We start from the raw sequence: 23,401 nt of genomic DNA on the forward strand, positions 1-23,401 counted from the left end.
AGCACCAAGACCAATCCCAGATTCCAGCTCCTGAGCAGGCCAGGGGACCTCAGCGGAACCCAGGCTGGAGATCAGGAAGGAGAGCTGTTTCTGTTGGAACACTCATCTTTGGGTCACTGAGGGACAGAATAAAGCCCCCATTGTCACCACGAATAACTGTCCTCTGCTACCCCCTCAGGCCTCCGCAAACAAGGAGAGCAGCTGTGCACAGCAGCAGGTCCTCGCTCTGGAGCAGCAGTGCACAGAGCAGATCCACACACTGGAGGCCCAGCTCTCTGCCCTGGAGAGAGCTCGGGCGGCCGACCATGCAGCCGCGGAGTGGAAGGTGGTAAGTGAGGAAAGGAGAGGGGCCGGGCATGGGAGCACCGTGTTCATGTGTGGCTAGGCTGCCAAGTTGTTTGATGGGAAGGAGACCAGCCCTCCTCGGAAGTAGGGAACCATTTTTTGGAGCGGTTTTTATCTTTCAACAAAACACCTGCTCATGAGACTGGTTATTAAAAGGCTGCTTTTTATAAAAACCCTGAACAAATGGGTCTTCTTTTTCCTTGGGTTGCACATGGACCTCCTGGTGCTTCCTGACCAGTCCCATCAGCTGCTTCCCGCTGCCTTTCTAAAGTGTATACTGTTCATCCTTAGTGGCTTCTCCCTTCCCTGGTCCCCCTCCTTGTTCCATAGGCTTCAGAATCAAGTGCCTTAGTTCTTCTTGTGAGGAGTGTGTCAGGCGACTGTCCCTTCCTGACCCCAACACCCATTCTCATCTCCCACCCCTGCAGCGGCAACAAAAGGAAGGGGGGCATTTTTAAAGGTTCCATGTCAAAGAGGACTGTGCTTAGGGGAAATATGGTAAAGACCTTTTCTTTTATACATATTTTTCTCAATTTGCAGAGAGAGCTGGAGCAAGAAAATGCAGGCCTTAAAGAAAGTAAGAATGAATGTGAACATTCTTTACAACATCACCAGCTTGAACTAAAGAAGCTGAAGGTATGTATCTGATTGAATCAGTTTCACAAAAGTATCATGTCTTTCATGTGTGTATTTGGAGTGGCCAAGTGAATGTTCTATACTCAGAGTAGAGAAGGAATGGAACTAGCATTTGTTCAAAGTTCTGCTAGGCGTTTGCAACAAATTGTCACCTCGTTAAGTCCTCTCAGCGATCAGGGACATAGGGAGAGTTGTGCTCATTTTGCAGTTAATGTCGTCGAGGTTCTGAGTGTAAGTAATTTGTCCAGTTTCCATAGTTAGAGGTGGTGCTGCTCTGACTTTTCACTCCAACACAGAGACCCAGCCCTTCCTCTCTGTCCTCGTCAACAGCTGCCTGACAGTAATGCTGTCAAAGCACCACTGAGTGAGGAATCACTGTCACTGATTGCCAGTGAGGCCAGTAAAGCAAGGCTTTAAAACATCACGAGGCCTTATTTGTTTGTTTGTAACAGGGAGCAGGTACAGAAATGAAGAAAAAACAACCTGCTGGATTGTTTCCCATTCCCTTCTGAGAACTTGGTGCTATGATCAGATGCTGCCACCTTCATTCCTGGGACATAACTGGATTCAGGGGAAGGAGTCTGCCACTTTCTTATAGGCCTCCAGGCTCCCCTGTCCCCTTTCATAGCAGCCCTTAGATGATGGATCTTTGCAGGACTTGCCCAGCTGTGGTCATGACACAAAGATCTTGTGGATCCTTTGGCAGAGATCTTCTCAGAGACCATCCATAGCTGAGGCCAGCACTGAGTCAGCTTTCAACAGTAGTCTCCGCTAAGCTATGTAGGTGCTAGTGCAGTAGTGCCATATCGTGGAAAGCATGGACTTTGGAGCCAAATATTTCTTCGTGCATTCCCTTCAACAAACATCTGAGTACCTGTACGCCCCATTGTAGGTGATGGGATGTGGCAATGAGCAAAACAGACAAAATCTTTCTCCCTCCCCCAACCTGTGGAACTTGTAACTAGAGACAGTAAACACTTTTTTTTTTGAATTTTATTTTATTTATTTTTTATACAGCAGGTTCTTATTAGTCATCAGGTTTATACACATTAGTGTATACATGTCAATCCCAATCTCCCAATTCATCACACCACCACCACCACCCCGCCACTTTCCCCCCTTGGTGTCCATATATTTGTTCTCTACATCTGTGTCTCTGTTTCTGCCTTGCAAACTGGTTCATCTGTACCATTTTTCTAGGTTCCACATATATGCATTAACATACGATATTTGTTTTTCTCTTTCTGACTTACTTCACTCTGTATGACAGTCTCTAGATCCATCCATGTCTCTACAAATAATCCAATTTTGTTCCTTTTTATGGCTGAGTAATATTCCATTGTATATGTACCACATCTTCTTTATCCATTCATTGAGACAGTAAACACTTGATAAATAGTTATAAATGCTATGAAGACAATAAAGCAGAGTAAAGGACAGAGAGGAGGGAGGAAAGGACTCTTTTAAATATGGAGGCGAATACAGGAACCAAGATGGCGGAGTAGAAGGACATGCTCTCACTCCCTCTTGTGAGAACACCAGAATCACAAGTAGCTGCTGGGCAATCATCGACAGGAAGACACTGGAACTCACCAAAAAAGATACCCCACATCCAAAGACAAAGGAGAATACACAGTGAGACGGTAGGAGGGGCGCAATCACAGCAAAATCTAATCCCATAACTGCTGGGTGGGTGACTCACAGACTAGAGAACACTTATACCACAGAAGCCCACCCACTGGAGTGAAGATTCTGAGCCCCATGTCAGGCTTCCAAACCTAGGGGTCTGGCAATGAGAGGAGGAATTCCTAGAGAATCAGACTTTGAAGCCTAGTGGGATTTGATTGCAGGACTTCGACAGGACTGGGGGAAACAGAGACTCCACTCTTGGAGGGCACACACAAAGTAGTGTGCACATCGGGACCCAGGGGAAGGAGCAGTGACCCCAGGGGAGACTGAACCAGACCTACCTGCTAGTGTTGGAGGGTCTCCTGCAGAGGTGGAGGATGGCTATGGCTCACCGTGGGGACAAGGACACAGCAGAAGTTCTGGGAAGTACTCCTTGGCGTGAGCCCTCCCAGAGTCTGCCATTAGCCCCATCAAAGAGCTGGGTAGACTCCAGTGTTGGGTTGCCTCATGCCAAACAACCAACAGGGAGGGAACCCAGCCTCATCCATCAGCAGTCCAACAGATTAAAGTTTTCCTGAGCTCTGCCCACCAGAGCAATAGTCATCTCTACCCACCACCAGTCCCTCCCATCAGGAAACCTGCACAAGCCTCTTAGATAGCCTCATCCACCAGAGGGCAGACAGCAGAAGCAAGACCTACAATCCTGCAGCCTGTGAAACAAAAACCACATTCACAGAAAGATAGACAAGATGAAAAGACAGAGGGCTATGTACCAGATGAAGGAACAAGATAAAACCCCAGATGGGACTTCCCTGGTGGTACAGTGGATAAGACTCTGCGCTCCCAATGCAGGGGGCCTGGGTTCGATCCCTGGTCAGGAAACTAGATCCCACATGCATGCCACAATTAGGACCTGGCACAACCAAATAAATAAATATTTAAAATATAAAAAATAAAAAAATAAAACCCCAGAAAAACAACTAAATGAAGTGGAGATAGGCAACCTTCCAGAAAAAGAATTCAGAATAATGATAGTGAAGATGATCCAGGACCTTGGAAAAAAAATGGAGGCAGAGATCGAGAAGATGCAAGAAATGTTTAACAAAGACCTAGAAGAATTAAAGAACAAACAGAGATGAACAATACAATAACTGAAATGAAAACTACACTAGAAGGAATCAATAGTGGAATAACTGAGGCAGAAGAACGGATAAGTGACCTGGAAGACAGAATGGTGGAATTCACTGCTGCGGAACAGAATAAAGAAACAAGAATGAAAAGAAATGAAGACAGCCTAAGAGACCTCTGGGACAACATTAAACACAAACACATTCGCATTATAGGGGTCCAGAAGGAGAAGAGAGAGAGAAAGGGCCAGAGAAAATATTTGAAGAGATTATAGTCAAAAACTTCCCTAACATGGGAAAGGAAATAGCCACCCAAGTCCAGGAAGCGCAGCGAGTCCCATACAGGATAAACCCAAGGAGAAACACACCGAGATACATAGTAATCAAATTGGCAAAAATTAAAGACAAAGAAGAATTATTGAAAGCAGCAAGGGAAAAACGGCAAATAACATACAAGGTAACTCCCATAAGGTTAACAGCTGATTTCTCAGCAGAAACTCTACAAGCCAGAAGGGAGTGGCATGATATACTTAAAGTGATGAAAGGGAAGACCCTACAACCAAGGTTACTCTACCCGACAAGGATCTCATTCAGATTCGATGGAGAAATCAAAAGCTTTACAGACCAGCAAAAGGTAAGAGAATTCAGCACCACCAAACCAGCTCTACAACAAATGCTAAAGGAACTTATCTAAGTGGGAAACACAAGAGAAGAAAAGGACCTACAGAAACAAACCCAAAACAATTAAGAAAATGGTCATAGGAACATACATATCAATAATTACCTGAAACATAAATGGATTAAATGCTCCAACCAAAAGACACAGGCTTGCTGAATGGGTACAAAATCAAGACCCATCTATATGCTGTCTACAAGAGGCCCACTTCAGACCTAGGGACACATACAGACTGAAAGTGAGGGGATGGAAAAAGATATTCCATGCAAATGGAAATCAAAAGAAAGCTGGAGTAGCAATACTCATCAGATAAAATAGACTTTAAAATAGAGAATGTTACAAGAGACAAGGAAGGACACTACACAATGATCAAGGGATCAATCCAAGAAAAAGGTATAATAATTATAGATATGCACCCAACATAGGAGCACCTCAATATATAAGGCAACTGCTAACAGCTATAAAAGAGGAAATCAACAGTAACACAGTAATGGTGGGGGACTTTAACACCTCACTTACACCAATGGACAGATCATCCAAAATGAAAATAAATAAGGAAACAGAAGCTTTAAATGACACAATAGACCAGATAGATTTAATTGATATTTATAGAACATTCCATCCTAAAACAGCAGATTACACTTTCTTCTCAAGTGCGCACGGAACATTCTCCAGGATAGATAACATCTTGGGTCACAAATCAAGCCTCCGTAAATTTAAGAAAATTGAAATCATATCAAGCATCTTTTCTGACTACAACGCTATGAGGTTAGAAATGAATTACGGGGTAAAAAAACATAAAAAACACAAACACATGGAGGCTAAACAATATGTTACTAAATAACCAAGAGATGACTGAAGAAATCAAAGAGGAAATCAAAAAATACTTAGAGATAAATGACAATGAGAACACGACGATCCAAAACCTATGGGATGCAGCAAAAGCAGTTCTAAGAGGGAAGTTTATAGCTATACAAGCCTACCTCAAGAAACAAGAAAAATCTCAAACAATCTAACCTTACACCTAAAGGAACTAGAGAAAGAAGAACAAACAAAACCCAAAGTTAGCAGAAGGAAAGAAATAAAGATCAGAGCAGAAATAAATGACATAGAAGCAAAGATCAATAAAACTGAAAGCTGGTTCTTTGAGAAGATAAAAACAAAATTGATAAACCGTTAGCCAGGCTCATCAAGAAAAAGAGGGAGAGGACTCAAATCAATAAAATTAGAAATGAAAAAGCAGAAGTTACAACAGACACAGTAGAAATACAAAGCATCCTAAGAGACTACTACCAGCAATTCTATGCCAATAAAATGGACAACCTGGAGGAAATGGACAAATTCTTAGAAAGGTATAACCTTCCAAGACTGAACCAGGAAGAAACAGAAAATATGAACAGACCAATCACGAGTAATGAAATAGAAACTGTGATTTAAAATCTTTGAACAAACAAAAGTCCAGGACCAGATGGCTTCACAGGTGAATTCTATCAAACATTTAGAGAGGAGCTAACACCCATCCTTCTCAAACTCTTCCAAAAAATTGCAGAGGAAGGAACACTCCCAAACTCATTCTATGAGGCCACCATCACTCTGATACCAAAACCAGAGAAAGATGCTACAAAATAAGAAAATTACAGACCAATATCACTAATGAATATAGATGCAAAAATCCTCAACAAAATACTAGCTAACAGAATCCAACAACACATTAAAAGGATCATATACCATGATCAAGTGGGATTTATCCCAGGGATGCAAGGATTCTTCAGTATATGCAAATCAATCAATGTGATACACCATATTAACAAATTGAAGAAGAAAAACCATATGACCACCTCAATAGATGCAGAAAAAGCTTTTGACAAAATTCAACACCCATTTATGATAAAAACTCACCAGAAAGTGGGCATAGAGGGAACCTACCTCAACATAATAAAGGCCATGTATGACAAACCCACAGCAAACATCATTCTCAATGGTGAAAAACTGAAAGCATTTCCTCTAAGATCAGGAACAAGACAAGGATGTCCACTCTCACTGCTATTATTCAACATAGTTTTGGAAGTCCTAGCCACGGTAATCAGAGAAGAAAAATAAATAAAAGGAATACAAATTGGATTAGAAGAAGTAAAACTGTCACTGTTTGCAGATGACATGATACTCTACATAGAGAATTCTAAAAATGGCACCAGAAAACTACTAGAGCTAATCAATGAATTTGGTAAAGTTGCAGGATACAAAATTAATGGACAGAAATCTCTTGCATTCCTATACACTAATGATGAAAAATCTGAAAGAGAAATTAAGGAAACACTCCCATTTACCATTGCAACAAAAAGAATAAAATACCTAGGAATAAACCTTCCTAGGGAGAAAAAAGACCCATATGCAGAAACCTGTAAGACACTGATGAAAGAAATTAAAGATGATACCAACAGATAGCGTGATATACCATTTTCTTGGATTGGAAGATTCAATATTGTGAAAATGACTATACTACCCAGAGCAATCTACAGATTCAATGAAACCCCTATCAAATTACCAATGGCATGTTTTACGGAACTAGAACAAAAAAATCTTAAAATTTGTATGGAGACACAAAAGACCCCGAATAGCCAAAGCAGTCTTGAGGGAAAAAAATGGAGCTGGAGGAATCAGACTCACTGATTTCAGACTATACTACAAAGCTACAGTAATCAAGACAATATGGTACTGGCACAAAAACAGACACATAGATCAGTGGAACAAGATAGAAAGTCCAGAGGTAAACTCATGCACCTATGGTCAACTAATCTATGACAAAGGAGGCAAGGATATACAATGGAGAAAAGACAGTCTCTTCAATTAGTGGGAAAACTGGACAGCTACATGTAAAAGAATGAAATTAGAACATTCCCTAACATCATACACAAAAATAAACTCAAAATGGAGTAGAGACCTAATTTTAAGAGCGGACACTGTAAAACTCTTAGAGGAAAACATAGGAAGAACACTCTTTGACATAAGTCACAGCAAGATATTTTTTAATCCACTTCCTAGAGTAATGGAAATAAAAACAAAAATAAACAAATGGGACCTAATGAAACTTAAAAGCTTTTGCACAGCAAAGGGAACCATAAACAAGACGAAAAGACAACCCTCAGAATGGGAGAAAGTATTTGCAAATGAATCAACGGACAAAGGATTGATTTCCAAAATATATAAACAGCTCATGCAGCTCAATATTAAAGAAACAAGTAACCTAATCCAAAAATGGGCAGAAGACCTAAATAGACATTTCTCATACAGCTGGCCAAGAAGCACATGAAAAGCTGCTCAACATCACTAATTAGTAGAAAAATGCAAATCAAAACTGTAATGAGGTATCACCTTGCACCAGTTAGAATGGGCTTCATCAGAAAATCAACAGACAACAAATGCTAGAGAGGGTGTGGAGAAAAGGGAACCCTCTTGCACTGTTGGTGGGAATGTAAATTGATACAGCCACTATGGAGAACAGTATGGAGGTTCCTTAAAAAGCTAAAAATAGAATTACCATATGATTCAGCAGTCCCACTACTGGGCATATACCTAGAGAAAACCACAATTCAAAAAGACATATGCACCTCAGTGTTCATTGCAGCTCTGTTTACAATAGCCAGGTCATGGAAGCAACCCAAATGCCCATTGACAAATGACTGTATAAAGAAGCTGTGGTACATATACAATGGAATATTACTCAGTCATAAAAAGGAACGAAATTGGGTCATTTGTTGAGATGTGGATGGATCTAGAGACTGTCATACAGTCTCTAGACTGTATGTCATACAAAGTGAAGTAAGTCAGAAAGAGAAAAACAAATATCATGTATTAATGCATATATGTGGAACCTAGAAAAATGGTACAGATGAACTGGTTTGCAGGGCAGAAATAGTGACACAGATGTAGAGAACAAGCCTATGGACACCAAGGGAGGAAAGCTGTGTGTGGGGGGGTGTGCTGTGATGAATTGGGTGATTGGGATTGACCTGTATACACTGATGTGTATAAAATTGATGACTAATAAGAACCTGCCGTATAAAAAAATAAAATTTAATTTAAAAATGAAAAATATGTATATATACGGAGGCGAGGGAGGGTGTCAGTGAGATATGAGCAAAAGGTCTGAATAACGAGAAGGGGACAGCAGTGCGATTTTTTGGGGAAGGAATATTTCAGACAGAAGAAATAGCAAAGAGAAACACCCTCAGGCAGAAAAAAGCTTGGCTTGTTCAGAGAACAGCACAAAGGCTGCTGTAACTGCCACTCCGTGGGCTAGGGGAGAGTGGTGGATGATAGAAGGTCATTGGGGAAGCAGTTGGAGGTTTTAAGCAGAGGAGTAACATGAGAAGTTTTGTAGTAAAGGATTACTCTGGCTGTATGTGGAGAATGTTCTGTAAAGGAGGCAAGTACAGAAGCAGGAAGCCCTTTTAAGAGGCTCAGATATTACTGTGTGTACTCTGTTTAAGGATAAAAAAGACAAAATTGAACATTTCAGCAGAGATTTGGAAATTATAATAGAAGACAGTAGTTTTGAAAAGGAATCTAATTAGGGTTTCCATGGTGACGCAGTGGTTAAGAATCCACCTGCCAATGCAGGGGACACAGGTTCGATTCCTGATCTGGGAAGATCCCACATGCCGAGGAGCAACTAAGCCCATGCACCACAACTACTGAGCCTGTGCTCTAGAGCCCACAAGCCACAACTACTGAAGCCCATGTGCCATAACTGCTGAGCCCATGTGCCACAGCTGCTGAATCCTGTGCACCTATAGCCCATGCTCTGCAACAAGAGAAGCCCCCACAATGAGAAGCCCGCACACTGCAATGAAGAGTAGCCCCTGCTCGCTGCAACTAGAGAAAGCCTGCATGCAGCAGCGAAGACCCAATGCAGCCCAAAATAAATTAAATAAATAAAATTTTTTTAAAAAAGAAAAGGAATCAAATTAGAATTCCAAAACTGAAAAATGCAGTAGCTGAAAGTAAAAATACAGATTACAAAAGGGCATGAGGAAACTTTTTTTGGGGTAATGGATACTTTTACTATTTTTATTTTGGTGATGGTTTCAGCATAATTCATCAGTTGCATACTTTAAATATGTGCAGTTTATTATTCACCAATTATACTTCAGTAAAGCTGTTTAAAAAACAATGAATGGGGCTTCCCTGGTGGCGCAGTGGTTGAGAGTCCGCCTGCCGATGCAGGGGACACGGGTTCGTGCCCCGGTCTGGGAAGATCCCACATGCCGCGGAGCGGCTGGGCCCGTGAGCCATGGCCGCTGCGCCTGCGCGTCCGGAGCCTGTGCTCCTCAAAGGGAGAGGCCACCAACAATGAGAGGCCTGCGTACTGCAAAAAAAAAAAAAAAACAATGAATGAGCTTAACAACAGATTAGAACTAAAGAGAGAAGTAGTGAAATGGAAGAAAGGGCAGAATAAAATGCAGAAAAGAGATGATAAAAGACATATAGGGTACAGTGAGATGTTTTATCATGTGTCAGTAGAAGCCCAGAGGAAATGAAAAAAATGATACAGAAGCAATCATTAAAGAGATAATGGCTGAGAATTTTTCAAACTGATGAAAGCTCTCAAGTCACAGGTACAGGTATAAGAATCCTTACAAATCCAAACAGGATAAATTTTAAAATCCATACCCAGACACAGCATTGAAGTAGCACTAAAGAAAACCAATAAAACACAAAGAATTAGGCATTGACAGACTTGCACTAAAGGAAGTACTAAAGAGCATCTTTCAGGTGAAGGAAAATTCTAGATGGAAGTACGGAAGATGTAGAGGGAAGAATGGAGGGCAGTGATTATTGCAAGTATGTGCACAAGAAGAAACAGAAAATCTGCCCCACAGCATGTGATTCATGGTCCAGTCAGGAGAGAGGAACTACCCCAGTTATTTGAATGAGAATTTATTTTCTAATGTAAAGTTTTTAATCCAGCACTGAAACAGTTAAAAGATACCATGAAGGTAGCAACTGCAGGACACCGCTTCCAACCCTAGGACTAAGGGAACAAAGTGAAGATGTTGGAATTATTTAGGAATTAAGAAGAGGAGCCCCACAGATTTGAAACTCACACCTGTGAGGAGGAGGTCTGTACAGTTGGTGCTGGTGTGTTTGTTGGGAGATAGAGCAGTGAAAGAATTCAGCCGCAAGTGTCGAGAAGATTGCAGAGTGGATGCAGTTGCTGCTTTGGGAAGAAATTGCAGCTGCCAGGGCCAAGCAGCCTTGCTCACAGAACCTGGAAGCTGACGGAAAGGAGCAAGTCTTTCTCCCTCCTCCTGCCTTCCAGTCTCCGTGGAGTTCCCCCTGTTGGCAGAGATGAGTATGTATATGAATATGGAGCTCGACCAGGAGAAATAGGGTTTGCAGATTCCCAGGCACAGATCACAAAGCAGAATATGAAAGGATGGGTGTGGGCTGAGGCAATAACTTAAAAACCAGCACACACAGGCTATTTAGAAGTGTGGTTAATTTTCAAACGTTTGAGTGAATTTTCTCGATATCTTGGATTTCTAGTTTAATACTATCATGGTCAGATAATTTTCTAAATGATTTCAGTTCTTTGAAACTGAAAGTTTGTTTACTTAGTTCTTTACTTAGACTTGTTTTATGAACCAACCTATAGTCTATCTTGGTAATTATTTCAGTGCACTTGAAAAGAATATATATTTTGCTAGTAGGGAGAGCATTCTATAAATGCTAATTAGATCAAGTTCGTTAATAGTATTGTTCAGGGCTTCCCTGGTGGCGCAGTGGTTGAGAATCCGCCTGCCGATGCAGGAGACACGGGTTCGTGCCCTGGTCCGGGAAGATCCCACATGCCGCAGAGCGGCTGGGCCCGTGAGCCATGGCCACTGAGCCTGCGCGTCCGGAGCCTGTGCTTCGCAACGGGAGAGGCCACAACAGTGAGAGGCCCGCATATCACACACACAAAAAAAATAGTATTGTTCAAATCTTCTGTAGGTCTTCTATTTTTTTTTTTTTCTTTTTTGGTAAATTTGTTCCATCACTTACTGAGAGGGGTGCTAGATCTTCAGCTATGATCATGGATTTGTCTCTTTCTCCCTTTAGTTCTGTCAGTCTTTTCTTCTGGTATTTTGAAGCACTATTTTTAGGTGCACACTTTTTGTTTGTTTGTTTGTTTGGATCCATATTTTTCAAAACAGCCCTCTGGGGAAATCATTCCCAGGTGCAGAGGGCTGTGCTCATGGGTAGCCTGCTGGCTTCTGCAGTGAACCTGAGCTATGCTGGTCAATCTCAAATCCTGGATCATATGTGGCTCTGTGGCAGTAGCTGAGACTAGAACCATGTAGACTCAGTTCTGGGTGTCACCCTGGCCCCTCACTAGCTGATTCTTGAGGGAATCCAGTTTCCATTTTTCAAACTGAAGATGATAACCCTTGACCTCAAGAGGATTATCCTGGGGATTAGGCATGACCATGGATGAAAAGCACCAAGTACAGTTCCTGGCATGCTTCCTGCCTTCTCACCCACAGCCTGCCTGCTCTCCTCTTAAGACATCAGCAGTCATAGTGTCTCTTCTAAACTTCCCCAGAAAAGGCTCCTGTGGAGGCACAACATTCCTGTCACCCACCCCACCTGGGCTTGCAGGGCCAGGGTTTCACAGCTCCACTCAGCCTGAAATCTCTTGCTCCTTCTCCTGTACCAACAGAGCTTCTCCCGATGAAGGGGATTGTCTGGGGTAGTTCAAGCTCCCACTGTCAGCCTCTTGAGTTCCTGTACCAATTTTCCTTGTCTACTAGAGGTGGACTCATGGAAGGTCAATTCTGACAGCTCCCTAGTAGGAGCCAGAATGGCACTGGCCATGAGGCTGACGTCGCCATCCATTAACCCACCTGGACTGGTGGTAAGTGGAAAAGGAGATATCGTAGGAGGAGTTGAGTAGTTCACTGAACCAGAAAGACTTGTCTGACTGGAACCTGGGACCTCAGATCTCTTCTCTGCCTGTGTCGTGCTGTCTCTTGCCCTGTCAGTCACCCAACTCATCCTTGCTTTTCTCCATGATGTAGACTGTGTCCTAGAGGTTGGGAGGACATCATCTCAGCAGTTCCAAGCTGGTATCATTCCAACTTAGCAACCCCAGGGGAAAGAGGGCATCTCCCTCTTAGCTTCACCATATAAAAAAGGATTCTGATATAAAAAGGGATTTGATAGGGCTTCCCTGGTGGCGCAGTGGTTAAGAATCTGCCTGCCGATGTAGGGGACATGGGTTCGTGCCCCGGTCCGGGAAGATACCACATGCCGCAGAGCGGCTGGGCCCATGAGCCATGGCCGCTGAGCCTGCGCTCTGCAATGGAAGAGGCCACAGCGGTGAGAGGCCCGCGTACCGCAAAAACAAAACAAAACAAAACAAAACAAAAACAAAAGGGATTTGATAGGTTCATCTTGGGTGACAGAGCCATCCTTTGGACAAATCAAGTTGGCCAAGGGGATGATTTACTGTGATTGGCCAGGCCCGAATCACATGCTTATTCTTGTAGCCACAAAATGGGGACATCGTTACTGGTAGCCCTACCAGAACCATGTAGAATTTTGGGGTGGGGGTGGGGAATAGCAGTGATGAGGCTCTAACCCCCCACCAAGAGGGGTGATTCTGGGTAGACATAAACAGCAGACGTCCCTGACCAGTGTGCAGGCACCTGCGAAGTCATATTATTCATCTGGGGGTTGATCAGCGAGCCCGGCGTCAGCCTCAGGGAAGAGGACTGATGTGTTTGTCAGGAGGGAGTCCCTTTGCTCTGGCGGGGGGATGCAGTGGGGCAGCCCTGCTTGTGGTAGAAAAGACTAGGTGGTAGAGTGTAGCAGCCAAAGGCTTGGCTCAGCTCAGACTCTGGCTTAAAACGTGGCCATGCCACTTACTAGCTCTAGGGCCTCAGGCAATTATTTAACCTCTCAGAGCCTCAGTTTTCTCTCCTGTAATATGGATGATTTTGATGAATCTATGACATTTCCTGTATTAAAATTCAGTGATTGCTTATTATCATTACTGTAACCAGACTGCTCCAGTCTGCCACTCCATTCATGTCAGCCTGAGTCTTCTTGTTCTGTGTTGATTTCATTAGACCACCTCTTTGAGTCTAGGTCCCCTAGCCTTTGGCCTGAGTACTAGCTGGTGTGTTCATGGGACGGCCGACCTTCCACGGTGCGCCTGTTCCCAGAGGTTGGTGGGTTATCCCCAGGAACGGTTCTCAGAGGCAGACGGGAGGCAGTGCAGCGAAAGAGTAGCCTGGGAACCTTGGGAAGCAGGAAACACGTTGGTCTGGCCCTGCGAGACGGACCTCCCTCTGCGGGCATCACGCGAAGTGTGCAGCTAAGAAAACGGTGAACTGAGATTCTGGACTCAATCTCCTACCCATTTGCTGGATTGTAGGAAGAATGGAGCCAAAGAGAAATTGTGAGTGTGGCAATGGCTCAAGCCCTGGAGGAGGTGCGGAAGCAAAGGGAAGAGTTCCAGCAACAGGTAGGCCCCCTGTGATGCCTCCACCTCAGGCCCAGGCAGGACCAACCTACCTCCTGGTCTGTCCAGGGCAGAGGGTGGACACAGGTCTCAGGAGTGTCGTCAGCTGCTTGATTCCCCTGACATCTCTAGGAAGGTGGGAGAAAGATGTTAGAAAGAAATCCTCACCCCATAGGATGGCCTTTTAAAATTTCAGTAGTTAATGTAATCAACATCACTTGGGGAAAATTCCAGAACCAGGTACTACTGGGCTCTAATTCTATGAGGTGGGCCACCACCGGCCGCAGGCCCCAGAGACCACATACAGTTGAGTTCTCAGCAGCAAGGGTGGGAAAAGCCTTCCTTTGAGGACAGACTCAAGAGTCAGGCCCCAGATCTAGGTAACTGACTCTAGGTCTTTGTTGGGTCCTTAACAGATCTGTCTGAGTTGCCTCTGAAAAGACCCTTTGATAATCATACCTTCAAGAATATGATAATGAGGTCATGTGTATCAAATGCTGGGCGCGTCACAGGCCCTCAGGACATGGAAGTTACGGTTTTGACAGCTTGTAGGAAGGCTGGGCAGGGTGGCCGTGTCTGGTAGGCCCACTGCAGGCCAGAGGGGCGGTGAGGGTGATCGCCCCTGTGCAGGGCCCCTGCCGAGGAGAGCTGATTTGTGCATGTTTATAGGAGCAGAGGTTAGCTTGGGGAATGTTCCAGGCTGTGGCCTTCAGGGAGGGATTCGTGGAGGACCCTGGTAGTGGAAAAGTGGAGACTTCTCTAGGGAAGGTGGGATTTTTGCTACCAACCTTCTCTCGAGTTGGTTTTTCTCTCCGAGGCTGCTAACCTGATCGCCATAGGAGGTGAGAAGGAGCAGAGTCTGCAGGAAAAAACGGAAATGATTCTCCAGAAAGAGCAGGAGATTCTCCAGCTGAAGAAAGGTGAGGAGTCTGCCAAGGCTGGGCCTTTTCACCCGTTCTTGCCCGGACCCCTGCCCGGAGGTGGCCCAGTCACTCACCTCCCGTCTGCCCGGCCTAGGTCACGACTCCGCCCTGCTGCAGATTCGCCAGCTGCAGAGTGAGCTGGAGGCCCTGAGGGGCCTGAGGGCCGAGGAGTCGGAGGCAGCCGCTGCGGCTGCGCGGAAGGACCTGCTGAGGCTGCGGGGCCAGCAGCAGGGCGTGGTGCTCTCGGTCAGCGAGCCTCACGTAAGTCCGGCCTGAGCCGCCTCCCTGTGCCTCAGCTTCCTCTCCAGCGGGGGGCACCTCACCGCGAGGGCTTGTGCGTGTTGAGGAGCCCATCTGATGTGACGACACCTGTCAGTGTTCAGGTGCTGAAGCCCTTCCTTCCCAGCAGGCTCCTTGCGTGGAGAGTTAATTGTCCCCCCAGCAGGCTCTGTGACGGGGTTGCCATAGTTTAAGTCTGGTTCCTGGCCAGCTGCGTGGTGGAGCACATCAGTCGTCACCTTTGGAATGAGCCTGGCCCCCTTCCCTAGGGATCTGTGGCTTAGCTTGACCATGTCCTGTGCTGCCACCATCCTGTAGGTGACCTCGAGGGCCGGGCAGGACCCCGCGTACCAGCTTCCAGCTGCAGAGGGGATACCAAATGGTGAGATGGGGACCGCCATGGATCTAGGGCAGCTACAGAAGGAAAAACAGGACTTGGAGCAGCAACTTCTAGAGAAAAATAAGGTGAGGACACTCTTTACCTCAGCTATTTATGTCCCTTTCCCTGTCCTTGTGCATAAAACCATCCAGTCCGTTCTTCAAGAGTGGTGCTGATGCCCCTGGGCCCCTCCTGGGGGAGGTGTCACCTCTTCCATCACAAGGGCTTCCTCCTGGTTCTCCTCTTCTGCTTACCTCCTGCACGGCGCTCTTCCTTTCCCACTCGCGCAGTCTCCTCCCAGACCCCCCACCTGAGATGGTATCCGGAGTATTAGAGCTGGAACAGTGGCAGGTCTCAGTGTCCCCAGCCCCCTCTGCCATCGCCAGCTAGGTCCTATGACCAGTCACCTTACCTCTGCACTTTTTTCTACAGCTGTGAAATGAGAGCGGTGATACCTGCCTTTCAGTGGTTTTGTCGGGGGGGAGGTTGGGGGATGAAATGAAACTGTTTGTTAGCTTCCTGTAAATTTTCTGGTATTTGATAGAGGCTTAATAAATGTCATGATTCCACCCACCCTGCCTGGCCTCTGCACCTGTCAATGCAGGGCCTCGTTTGAGCCTCGTTTTTAAAATGTCCTGTGAAGTTAAATGTGCTGGCTAGTCAGTGCTCTGGCCTGAAATTCTGCCCCCCAAATTGTGTGATTGCTCTGTAGCAAAGGAGAAAGGTGGTCATTCTTTCTCTCCCCCAACCCCCGCCCGTCTCCCCCTTTCACACACACACACACAGGCTCTTAATCTCTTATCATGAAATATAAAATATAGAAGAGTGCACACTGTGTGTCCCTGGGTCCAGCCCTCGGACAGCTTCTCCAAATCGTACTCACATCCTTGGCCATCTCCCCCATCCTGTGTGCTGCTGGCACCACATCCAAACCTCGAATCCAGACGGCTCCTGTGAACTCTAGACTCCTGTATCTACCCTATTTCTCTATGTCAGTGTCTGAAAGGCCCCTGAAATTTAAAACATCCAGAACCAGACTTCAGACTGACCATGCTCTCTAGCATCTACTGCCATCTTTCCTGTCTCAATAAATGGCAAAAACCTTGGAGTAATCCTTGACCCCTTTGTTTCTTTCACAACTAACATCCAAATCATTAAGGAATCCATTTGGCTCTCCCTTCAAACTGTACGCGGGATGAGCTGCTTCTCATCTCCGCCAGTGCTACCACCCGAGACCAGGTGACGATCCTGTCTTCCCTAGAGGATGGTGTTGGGCTTCTAATTGGTTTCCCTGTCACTTGTCTGTTCCAGCCCTCTGATGACTCTCTGTCCCCATAAAAGCCAAAGTCCTTGCAGTGGCCCACAAAGCCTATGTGGTCTGGCTCCTTCCTGCCCCCTTCCCCGCGCCCTCTGCTCTCCCCCAGCATTCCCTCTCAGCCACAGTGGCCTTGCCTTCCTGTGAATATCAAGCACCCTCCCACCTCAGGGCCTTTGCACTTGCTGAGCCTTCTGTCTGGAAGATCCTTCCCCCAATTACCCTCACTTCCTTTATGGTGTCATTTTGTCAGTGAGGCCTTCCTGCTACCCTGCCAGCCCTCACCAACAGAACTCCCGGTCCCCTCACCTTGCCCTTTTTTTCTCCAGGCCTCTTAATACCTTCTGATACACTGTATATTTGCTTATTGACACTGTTCTCTCCTGAGGGCAGACATTTTTTCTTTTTTTTTTTTTTTCTGCTGTTTCCGCAGCCACTAGGCCGGTGTAGAGACTCGGTATTCATTGGATAAGTTAATGAATGAGTCAAAACCTAGAAAATCAAGTAACATAAACTAGCAAATGTACTTTTGGGGGAATGCCCAGCTTCACGGTCAAGCAGAGAATACAGATTGGAATGAAACATTACCATTTTGTCAGTGGGGTGTTGCAGGCAGTGTGACAGGAGCTGGAGGTGCTTTCCCAGCCGTCTCATCTCCAGGGGGCCGTGGCCATACTGCTCTTGAGACAACGAAGCTTATTACAGCTTTGTTTGAAGTGGAAGCTCAGGGAGTTCCCTGGTGGTCCAGTGGTTAGGACTTGGCGCTTGCTCTGCCATGGCCCCGGGTTCAATCCCTGGTCGGGGAACTCAGATCCCACAAGCCATGTAATGTGGACAAAAAAAAGGCAACTCAGCTACACAAGAAGACATGGGGCATTCCCTAGAGTTACTGTCACGTTAAAAGTTATAACTAGCAAAACTATAAAGCTGTGGAAACTCTGATAAATGAAAACTACTATTCAAAATTCTAGCTACTCAGTGCAAGAATGGTGACGTGGACTAGAAGTCCACAGGAAAAACTCATTTTGACGTAGTTGTGAGATTTTGGAGAAACTTTTATTTAAAATTTTTTCCCTGTAATGTCGATTACACATTAAATTTTTTCATTGGGAAAACAGAGTTCAGCCTTTCTAGTGGTTAATGGAATGTGTAATAAATTATATTTAAGGCCCATAATACTAATGAAGCTCACTAAAAACAAATTAGGAAAATAAAGAAATAAAAGACATAAAACCCACTGTGTGGTGGGTTGTGCCGAAAAACCACGATCTTTAATACTGTTCAAAATAAGCGTTAAAAATTATTATGGCATTTCAGGAGATCAATGGTGATGATGAGAATCATAAATTTTGGCCCAAGTATCCTACTTGGGGATGATAGCACATAAATATCATTCCGAAGGGCAGAATGTACTGTGCAGGGGCATTTCTAGCTACGCCGCCTGTGGGGGCGAGTGCCGGAAGCAGTCCTAAGGCCCCAGGGCCGGAGGGGTGGGATAGCGCTTCGGCGGCAGCGCCGGGGCCTCCAGAGCAGAGCTGTGCACAGCCTCCGCACGCGCGGGAACGAGGCCGAGGCAGCAGGTGCGGCAGGGCAAGCTCCTCAGGAGACGAAGCAGGGGCTTCTGACAGGTGTATGGGGACCCAAGGGGTTGTCTGTCTGCTCTGTGGTCCTTTGCACTTTAAAGATGGTGAAACGTGCATTTAATGAATGGCCTTTTGTGGGGGTGGGGCTTTGCCTCAGACCATAAAGCAGATGCAGCAGAGGATGCTGGAACTCAAGAAGACTCTGCAGAAGGAGCTGGTGAGTGTCCCCCTTCTCCCCACTGCCCACGCCCTCCTGCCTCTGCGCCCCTCCTGCCTGATGACACTCCCCTCCCCCCAGGGGACTGCAAGAGGTCTCTGGGAAGTCAGGCTGGTGGAACAGTGGCCCTGCCACCTGGAACGTGCTTCTGGAAAGTGGCTCTGTGACCCCCGCCACGAGCCCTCTTTCTCTGAGCCTGTGTGTTGTCTGAGAGGTCAGTGAGGTGATGTGTGGCCGTGTGTGAACGACAGAGGCCAGGACCAGATGCGGGAGAGGGTCGCCGCTGCCCTGGCTGGGTGCCCACTGCCGCAGGGGGCGAGTCCTGACGTGGGTAAAGGAAATGGCTGAGCTTCCCCACATACCCCTCTCCCTCCTCTCAGCCAGCACCCTGCCTTCTTCAGGTGCTCGTGCTCCCTTCCCAGGTGGGGCCCTTTTCGCCCTGCTCTGTGCAGGGTGTGGCAGAGAACTGCAGCTGATCACAGCCAGGGCCAAGTGAATCTCCCCTGTGATTTTCAAACCTGTCTTGAAGGGTTCAATGTAGCATCTTTCCATTGGTTTTTCAGAAAATCAGACCCGATAACGAGCTTTTTGAAGTCCGGGAGAAGCCTGGGCCTGAAATGCCAAACATGGCCCCTTCTGTCGCAAATAACGCTGACCTGACTGATGCCCGCGAGATCAACTTCGAGTACCTCAAACATGTGGTTTTAAAATTCATGTCCTGTCGCGAATCTGAGGTAAAGGGCTTTTGAGTTGCCCTTTGGGTACTGAGTTCCACTCCAGGGCCTGGTTCATTTGTCCGAGCCCTGCCTAGCTTCCCACCAAATCCATTTCTTTCTTCCTGTCCCCCGTTCTGCTTTGACCACCAACGTGAGCACCCAGTCATTTCGGCGGCAGACACTGACCTGCTGGTTGAGCAGCAAGCAGGGGGCGCCGACTAGGGTACTGGCTCCTGGGAGGAGATGTGGGTCGGATGCTGAGGCCAGAGTCCAGGGAACTGAATCCGCCCAGCAATCCTGCCTCCTCCCGAAGAGCAGGTGGCTGCGGTGGTCGTCCTGGTGGTCTCGCCAGTGCCCAAAGTAAAAGGTTGGGGAGGAAGAGAACCAGCAGACCTCAGAATGCCCACCTCCACCCTCCACGTGGTCCTTGCTGACCAAGCCCGCAGCGCACAGGAGGAGCAGGACCAGGAGGTGCTGCCATTTAGCCCCCTGACCGCCTGCTAACTGACCGAGGCCCGTGGCAGCAAAATGTGCTTTGTTTCAGGCTTTTCATCTTATAAAAGCTGTGTCAGTGTTGCTGAACTTTTCACAAGAGGAGGAGAACATGCTCAAAGAAACCCTGGAGTATAAGGTAGGGGTTCCTGGTCTGCTGTCCGCCTTCCAAAAAATGTAGTCAGTCGTCCCAGCCCTGGCGGCTGAGACCAGCCCACGGCTGCATCATTAGCTGGAAGGTGCTTTCGGTTGATGAACTGGACTCGGGTAGTTTTTACCGAGGACATGCTTTGTGCCCACAGGTCTCTGCTGTACTGGACTAACAGGGCCTAGTGTTCTTCTCCAGAGCACTTCCATTGGTATCACCTCATCAACAGCCCCAGGTCTGGCCAGCACCCAGACTTTTTTAAAAAATGAAAAATATTCAGAATGTACCTGCATAAACGCTGTAATAGAAAACATTTTAAGGAAACATTACCTAAACTCCACTCCCTTGTTCTTGGCACCTCAGGTTTTTCTCCCGTCTCCCTCCCGTCTTTAGAATGGGCCTTTCAGCCCCTCACACTGGTTACCAGAACCATCGTCTTCACTGCTCTGCTCACAGCCAGAGTCCGGGTGTGTGGAGGGTGGGGGCGGCGGCCCACGGATGCGGAGGGCCTCTTTCAGCTGCTTCGCACCTAGTCCCGATTCTCATCTCAGGAGCCTTTTCTGTTTCAAACCCAGATGTCGTGGTTTGGGTCCAAGCCAGCTCCCAAGGGCAGCATCCGGCCGTCCATCTCCAGCCCTCGGATACCGTGGTCCTAGGCGGCACCACCCAAGGATGAACCTCCGAGGGCTGACACTTTTTCTGTGAAAAGAACACTGACACACCAGTCTGGGTGGGTTTTTAATCACTGTAACTGCAGTATTTTGTACAAGCATCTGAACATTGTTTACAAGACTTAAGGCCCACTCCTGCAGACTGATAAGAACCTCAGGAGGTAGCTGATCCTGTTGTTCTGGTCACCAGAGGGTCCTGGCACTACCCACATTTCCCCAGTGCTGCTAAAATCCCAGCCCTGGCCAGCACCCATCTGCCCCTGAATCCTCTTTCAAGGTGAGCACTTAAAGCTGAAGGCCTCAGCACGTGTCAGAGAGGAGGCGGCTGTTCCATCGTGTGGTGATGACACTGGACAGAGACAGCCTGTCAGAATGGTGCCCAGCAGCCCAGACCCACCTAGTTTTGCCATGAAGAGCCAACTCAGTGAGGCCGGCCTTTAAAAACTCCCTTTCCCTTTCAGTATGTTTGGGTTCAGATGAGTTAGAAGAAGCTTTTTAACCCTTCCTCTCAAGGAAACATTATCTCACATTGTTTCTCAGACCACTGAGAACTTTAGATGTGTCCGTCTTTAAGGTACTCTGGGGCCAGTGTGGATTAATGAATATGCACCTTTCTGACAGTATCTCCTTTTACTGAAGAAAACTAGCAAATGTATAAAAAGATCCTTAGTACCAAATACACTCAATTGCCTTTTTAATGAATGTACTTGTCTTGGATAGGTTGCTGGTAAACCATTTTAAACTATTTTTTATAGCTAAAGTTCCTTGCTATTATAAACATGTCTTCTGTATTATAAAATCCATTTAACTGGTGTTCTTAAAGGAAAATCAGAGCATCAAGAGGAAATTATTTTTAAGATTGGGAGCCCTGTCCCTTTGTAATGTCACTAGCATTCTTTGGCATCTGCTTCCCTCTGAAGCAGTGGTGGTGTTTCATTTGTTTAGCTCTTAATTCTGTGTTGTAACACTGAGCAAATGCTAATCACATTTTCTACTGCTAAGGACAGTCTGCTGTATTCAAAGGAAGCAGCAGCTGTCCCTCTCCCCAGGCTTGACCAAAACGTTGGAGGGTGGACTGCCTTGTAAGTGGAGCCACCATCTCTCCCTGTCACCCTACCCCTAATATTTAAGATGACACTACATTCATGTATAGCAACCAGGTAGCCCCTAGCTGGATGCAGTACTTGATAGCATGCAAATGGCTGTGGAACTGACTGATAAAAACTTGTATTCGTTATCATTATACAGAAAAGGGAACGTGCTTGCCCTGGATAAGGCACACTATCAAATCTAAAGGGAAACCATATATTGAGTTACAGTTTGATGAAAGTTTTATTGGTTAAATAAAAAACTGAATAACTGGAGCTCCTAAATTTATCATCAGTTATCCAATGATGTAAAGTTATGTTTCTCAACTATGTTTAGGGTTAAAATAAAGTATATCGCACAGGAAAACAAGGATTTGCAGTTAACATAAGACAGTTCCGTGGACCTAGAAGTACCAAGCAAGGGCAGCATCACCCTCATCCCAACTTGGCCTCTCTGCCATCCAAGTGACCCATTCTCTGGTTACCTACCTCCTCCTATGGCTCCCCCTGCAGATGCCGGACCTCTGTTTAGAATGCTGTTTTCCACTTATCTGGTGGGGACACAAAACAGGAGTCCCTTCTGTTCCATAATTTTGATGAATAGGAGGTAGCTCTTCCAGGAAAGAATCCCTAAGGTTGGGTAGTTCAGGGCTTGCTAGAGGCGACTACCACACAGCCGTGGGAGCCCCGCCCGACTCCCCCGTGGCTTCTCCAGCCCTCAAGCTGGTCTCACCCACCACCCACGTCTGCCGGCAATTTTAGGCGTCAGTTGTGGGGCCCCTCACTAAGTCTGTACTTGCACAGGGAGGATTCATTCTGATCAGGCTTTCCTCCTGCATGTTGAATTCGTTTCAGCTTTAAGAGGAAGAGTGGAGTAAATGTTCTAAGTGATTTGATGCACTTTTACTTGTATAATATGTTCTGTGATAGAGACAGTATAGTATATATAGTCCTTTATATGAGCATTGGATCTTGATCTCACCCTCCATGTTGTATACAGGGAGACTGTATTATCTAAAACTGCTGTAGAAAATTCACTTGTGGTGCAATACACTTTTTGATTAAAGCTCTTCAATCCAGAGGCAGTGGATTTACTTGATATAGTTTGGTGTGTCAGTATTTCTTTAACTTATTAAATTTAGTACATTGTGTCTCACATCTAAAACTCCAAGGCCAAGTTCAAGGCCTGTAGAACACTAGCCTTTGAGGAAGCACCTCCCCAGATTAGGTTTGGGTGAATAAACATTACATGTGATTTAATGAAGCCTACAGCCCGGTCCCACCTCCCAGGAAGGGTGGGGTTCTGCAGAAGAGTTGGGAGGATTGTCACTTTGGTCAACCTCCGTATCCAAGGCCAGCATGACTGGGAAGAGCTTCAGGGACATGGCTTGGGTCCCTGCCTTTAACAGAATGCAAACTGCAGTTAATGTGCTAAAAAGGAAAGAAAAGCATCTCTGCTCTTCAGAGAGGCCCATTGTTAGTGGTTACAGGGCACAAAATGTTCCTTTTATATCTATAGTCTGATTGCTACCTGCTTCTGGCTCTTAATCCTTTAAAGAAAACAACATCACGGTGTTCCTACCGAACAGCCAAACCCAGCATCAGGAGGTGGTGACTGGGCCCGTCTCAGCCCGCTCCCAAAAGACTCCAAGTGCAATCACACAAA

General features: G+C 46.1%; 1 protein-coding gene and 1 non-coding gene across 8 annotated transcripts in view; both read left to right on the forward strand.

Annotated features, from left to right (window-relative positions):
• The window catches only part of GOLGA1 (golgin A1), a 62,732-nt gene that overhangs the window by 32,662 nt on the left and 6,669 nt on the right, over nucleotides 1–23,401 (forward strand). For 4 of the 7 annotated variants that reach the window (XM_067040744.1, XM_067040742.1, XM_067040745.1 and 1 more), the window contains 9 exons: nucleotides 179–328; nucleotides 886–981; nucleotides 13,838–13,927; nucleotides 14,742–14,844; nucleotides 14,942–15,108; nucleotides 15,445–15,591; nucleotides 18,561–18,620; nucleotides 19,184–19,354; nucleotides 19,881–19,967. In XM_067040744.1, coding sequence (XP_066896845.1) covers nucleotides 179–328; nucleotides 886–981; nucleotides 13,838–13,927; nucleotides 14,742–14,844; nucleotides 14,942–15,108; nucleotides 15,445–15,591; nucleotides 18,561–18,620; nucleotides 19,184–19,354; nucleotides 19,881–19,967 — 1,071 coding nt within the window. Of the gene's footprint in view, nucleotides 1–178; nucleotides 329–885; nucleotides 982–13,837; nucleotides 13,928–14,741; nucleotides 14,845–14,941; nucleotides 15,109–15,444; nucleotides 15,592–15,937; nucleotides 16,078–18,560; nucleotides 18,621–19,183; nucleotides 19,355–19,880; nucleotides 19,968–20,551; nucleotides 22,835–23,401 lie in introns of those variants that run through there. The other 3 variants (XM_059073059.2, XM_067040746.1, XM_059073063.2) reach the window with 2 other exon arrangements.
• TRNAA-UGC (transfer RNA alanine (anticodon UGC)) lies at nucleotides 17,554–17,626 on the forward strand. The gene has a single exon. It is a non-coding gene; the product is annotated as a tRNA-Ala (tRNA).

The sequence above is a fragment of the Kogia breviceps genome, chromosome 8, assembly GCF_026419965.1.
Source record: "Kogia breviceps isolate mKogBre1 chromosome 8, mKogBre1 haplotype 1, whole genome shotgun sequence".
NCBI classification, from domain to species: Eukaryota; Metazoa; Chordata; class Mammalia; order Artiodactyla; family Physeteridae; genus Kogia; species Kogia breviceps.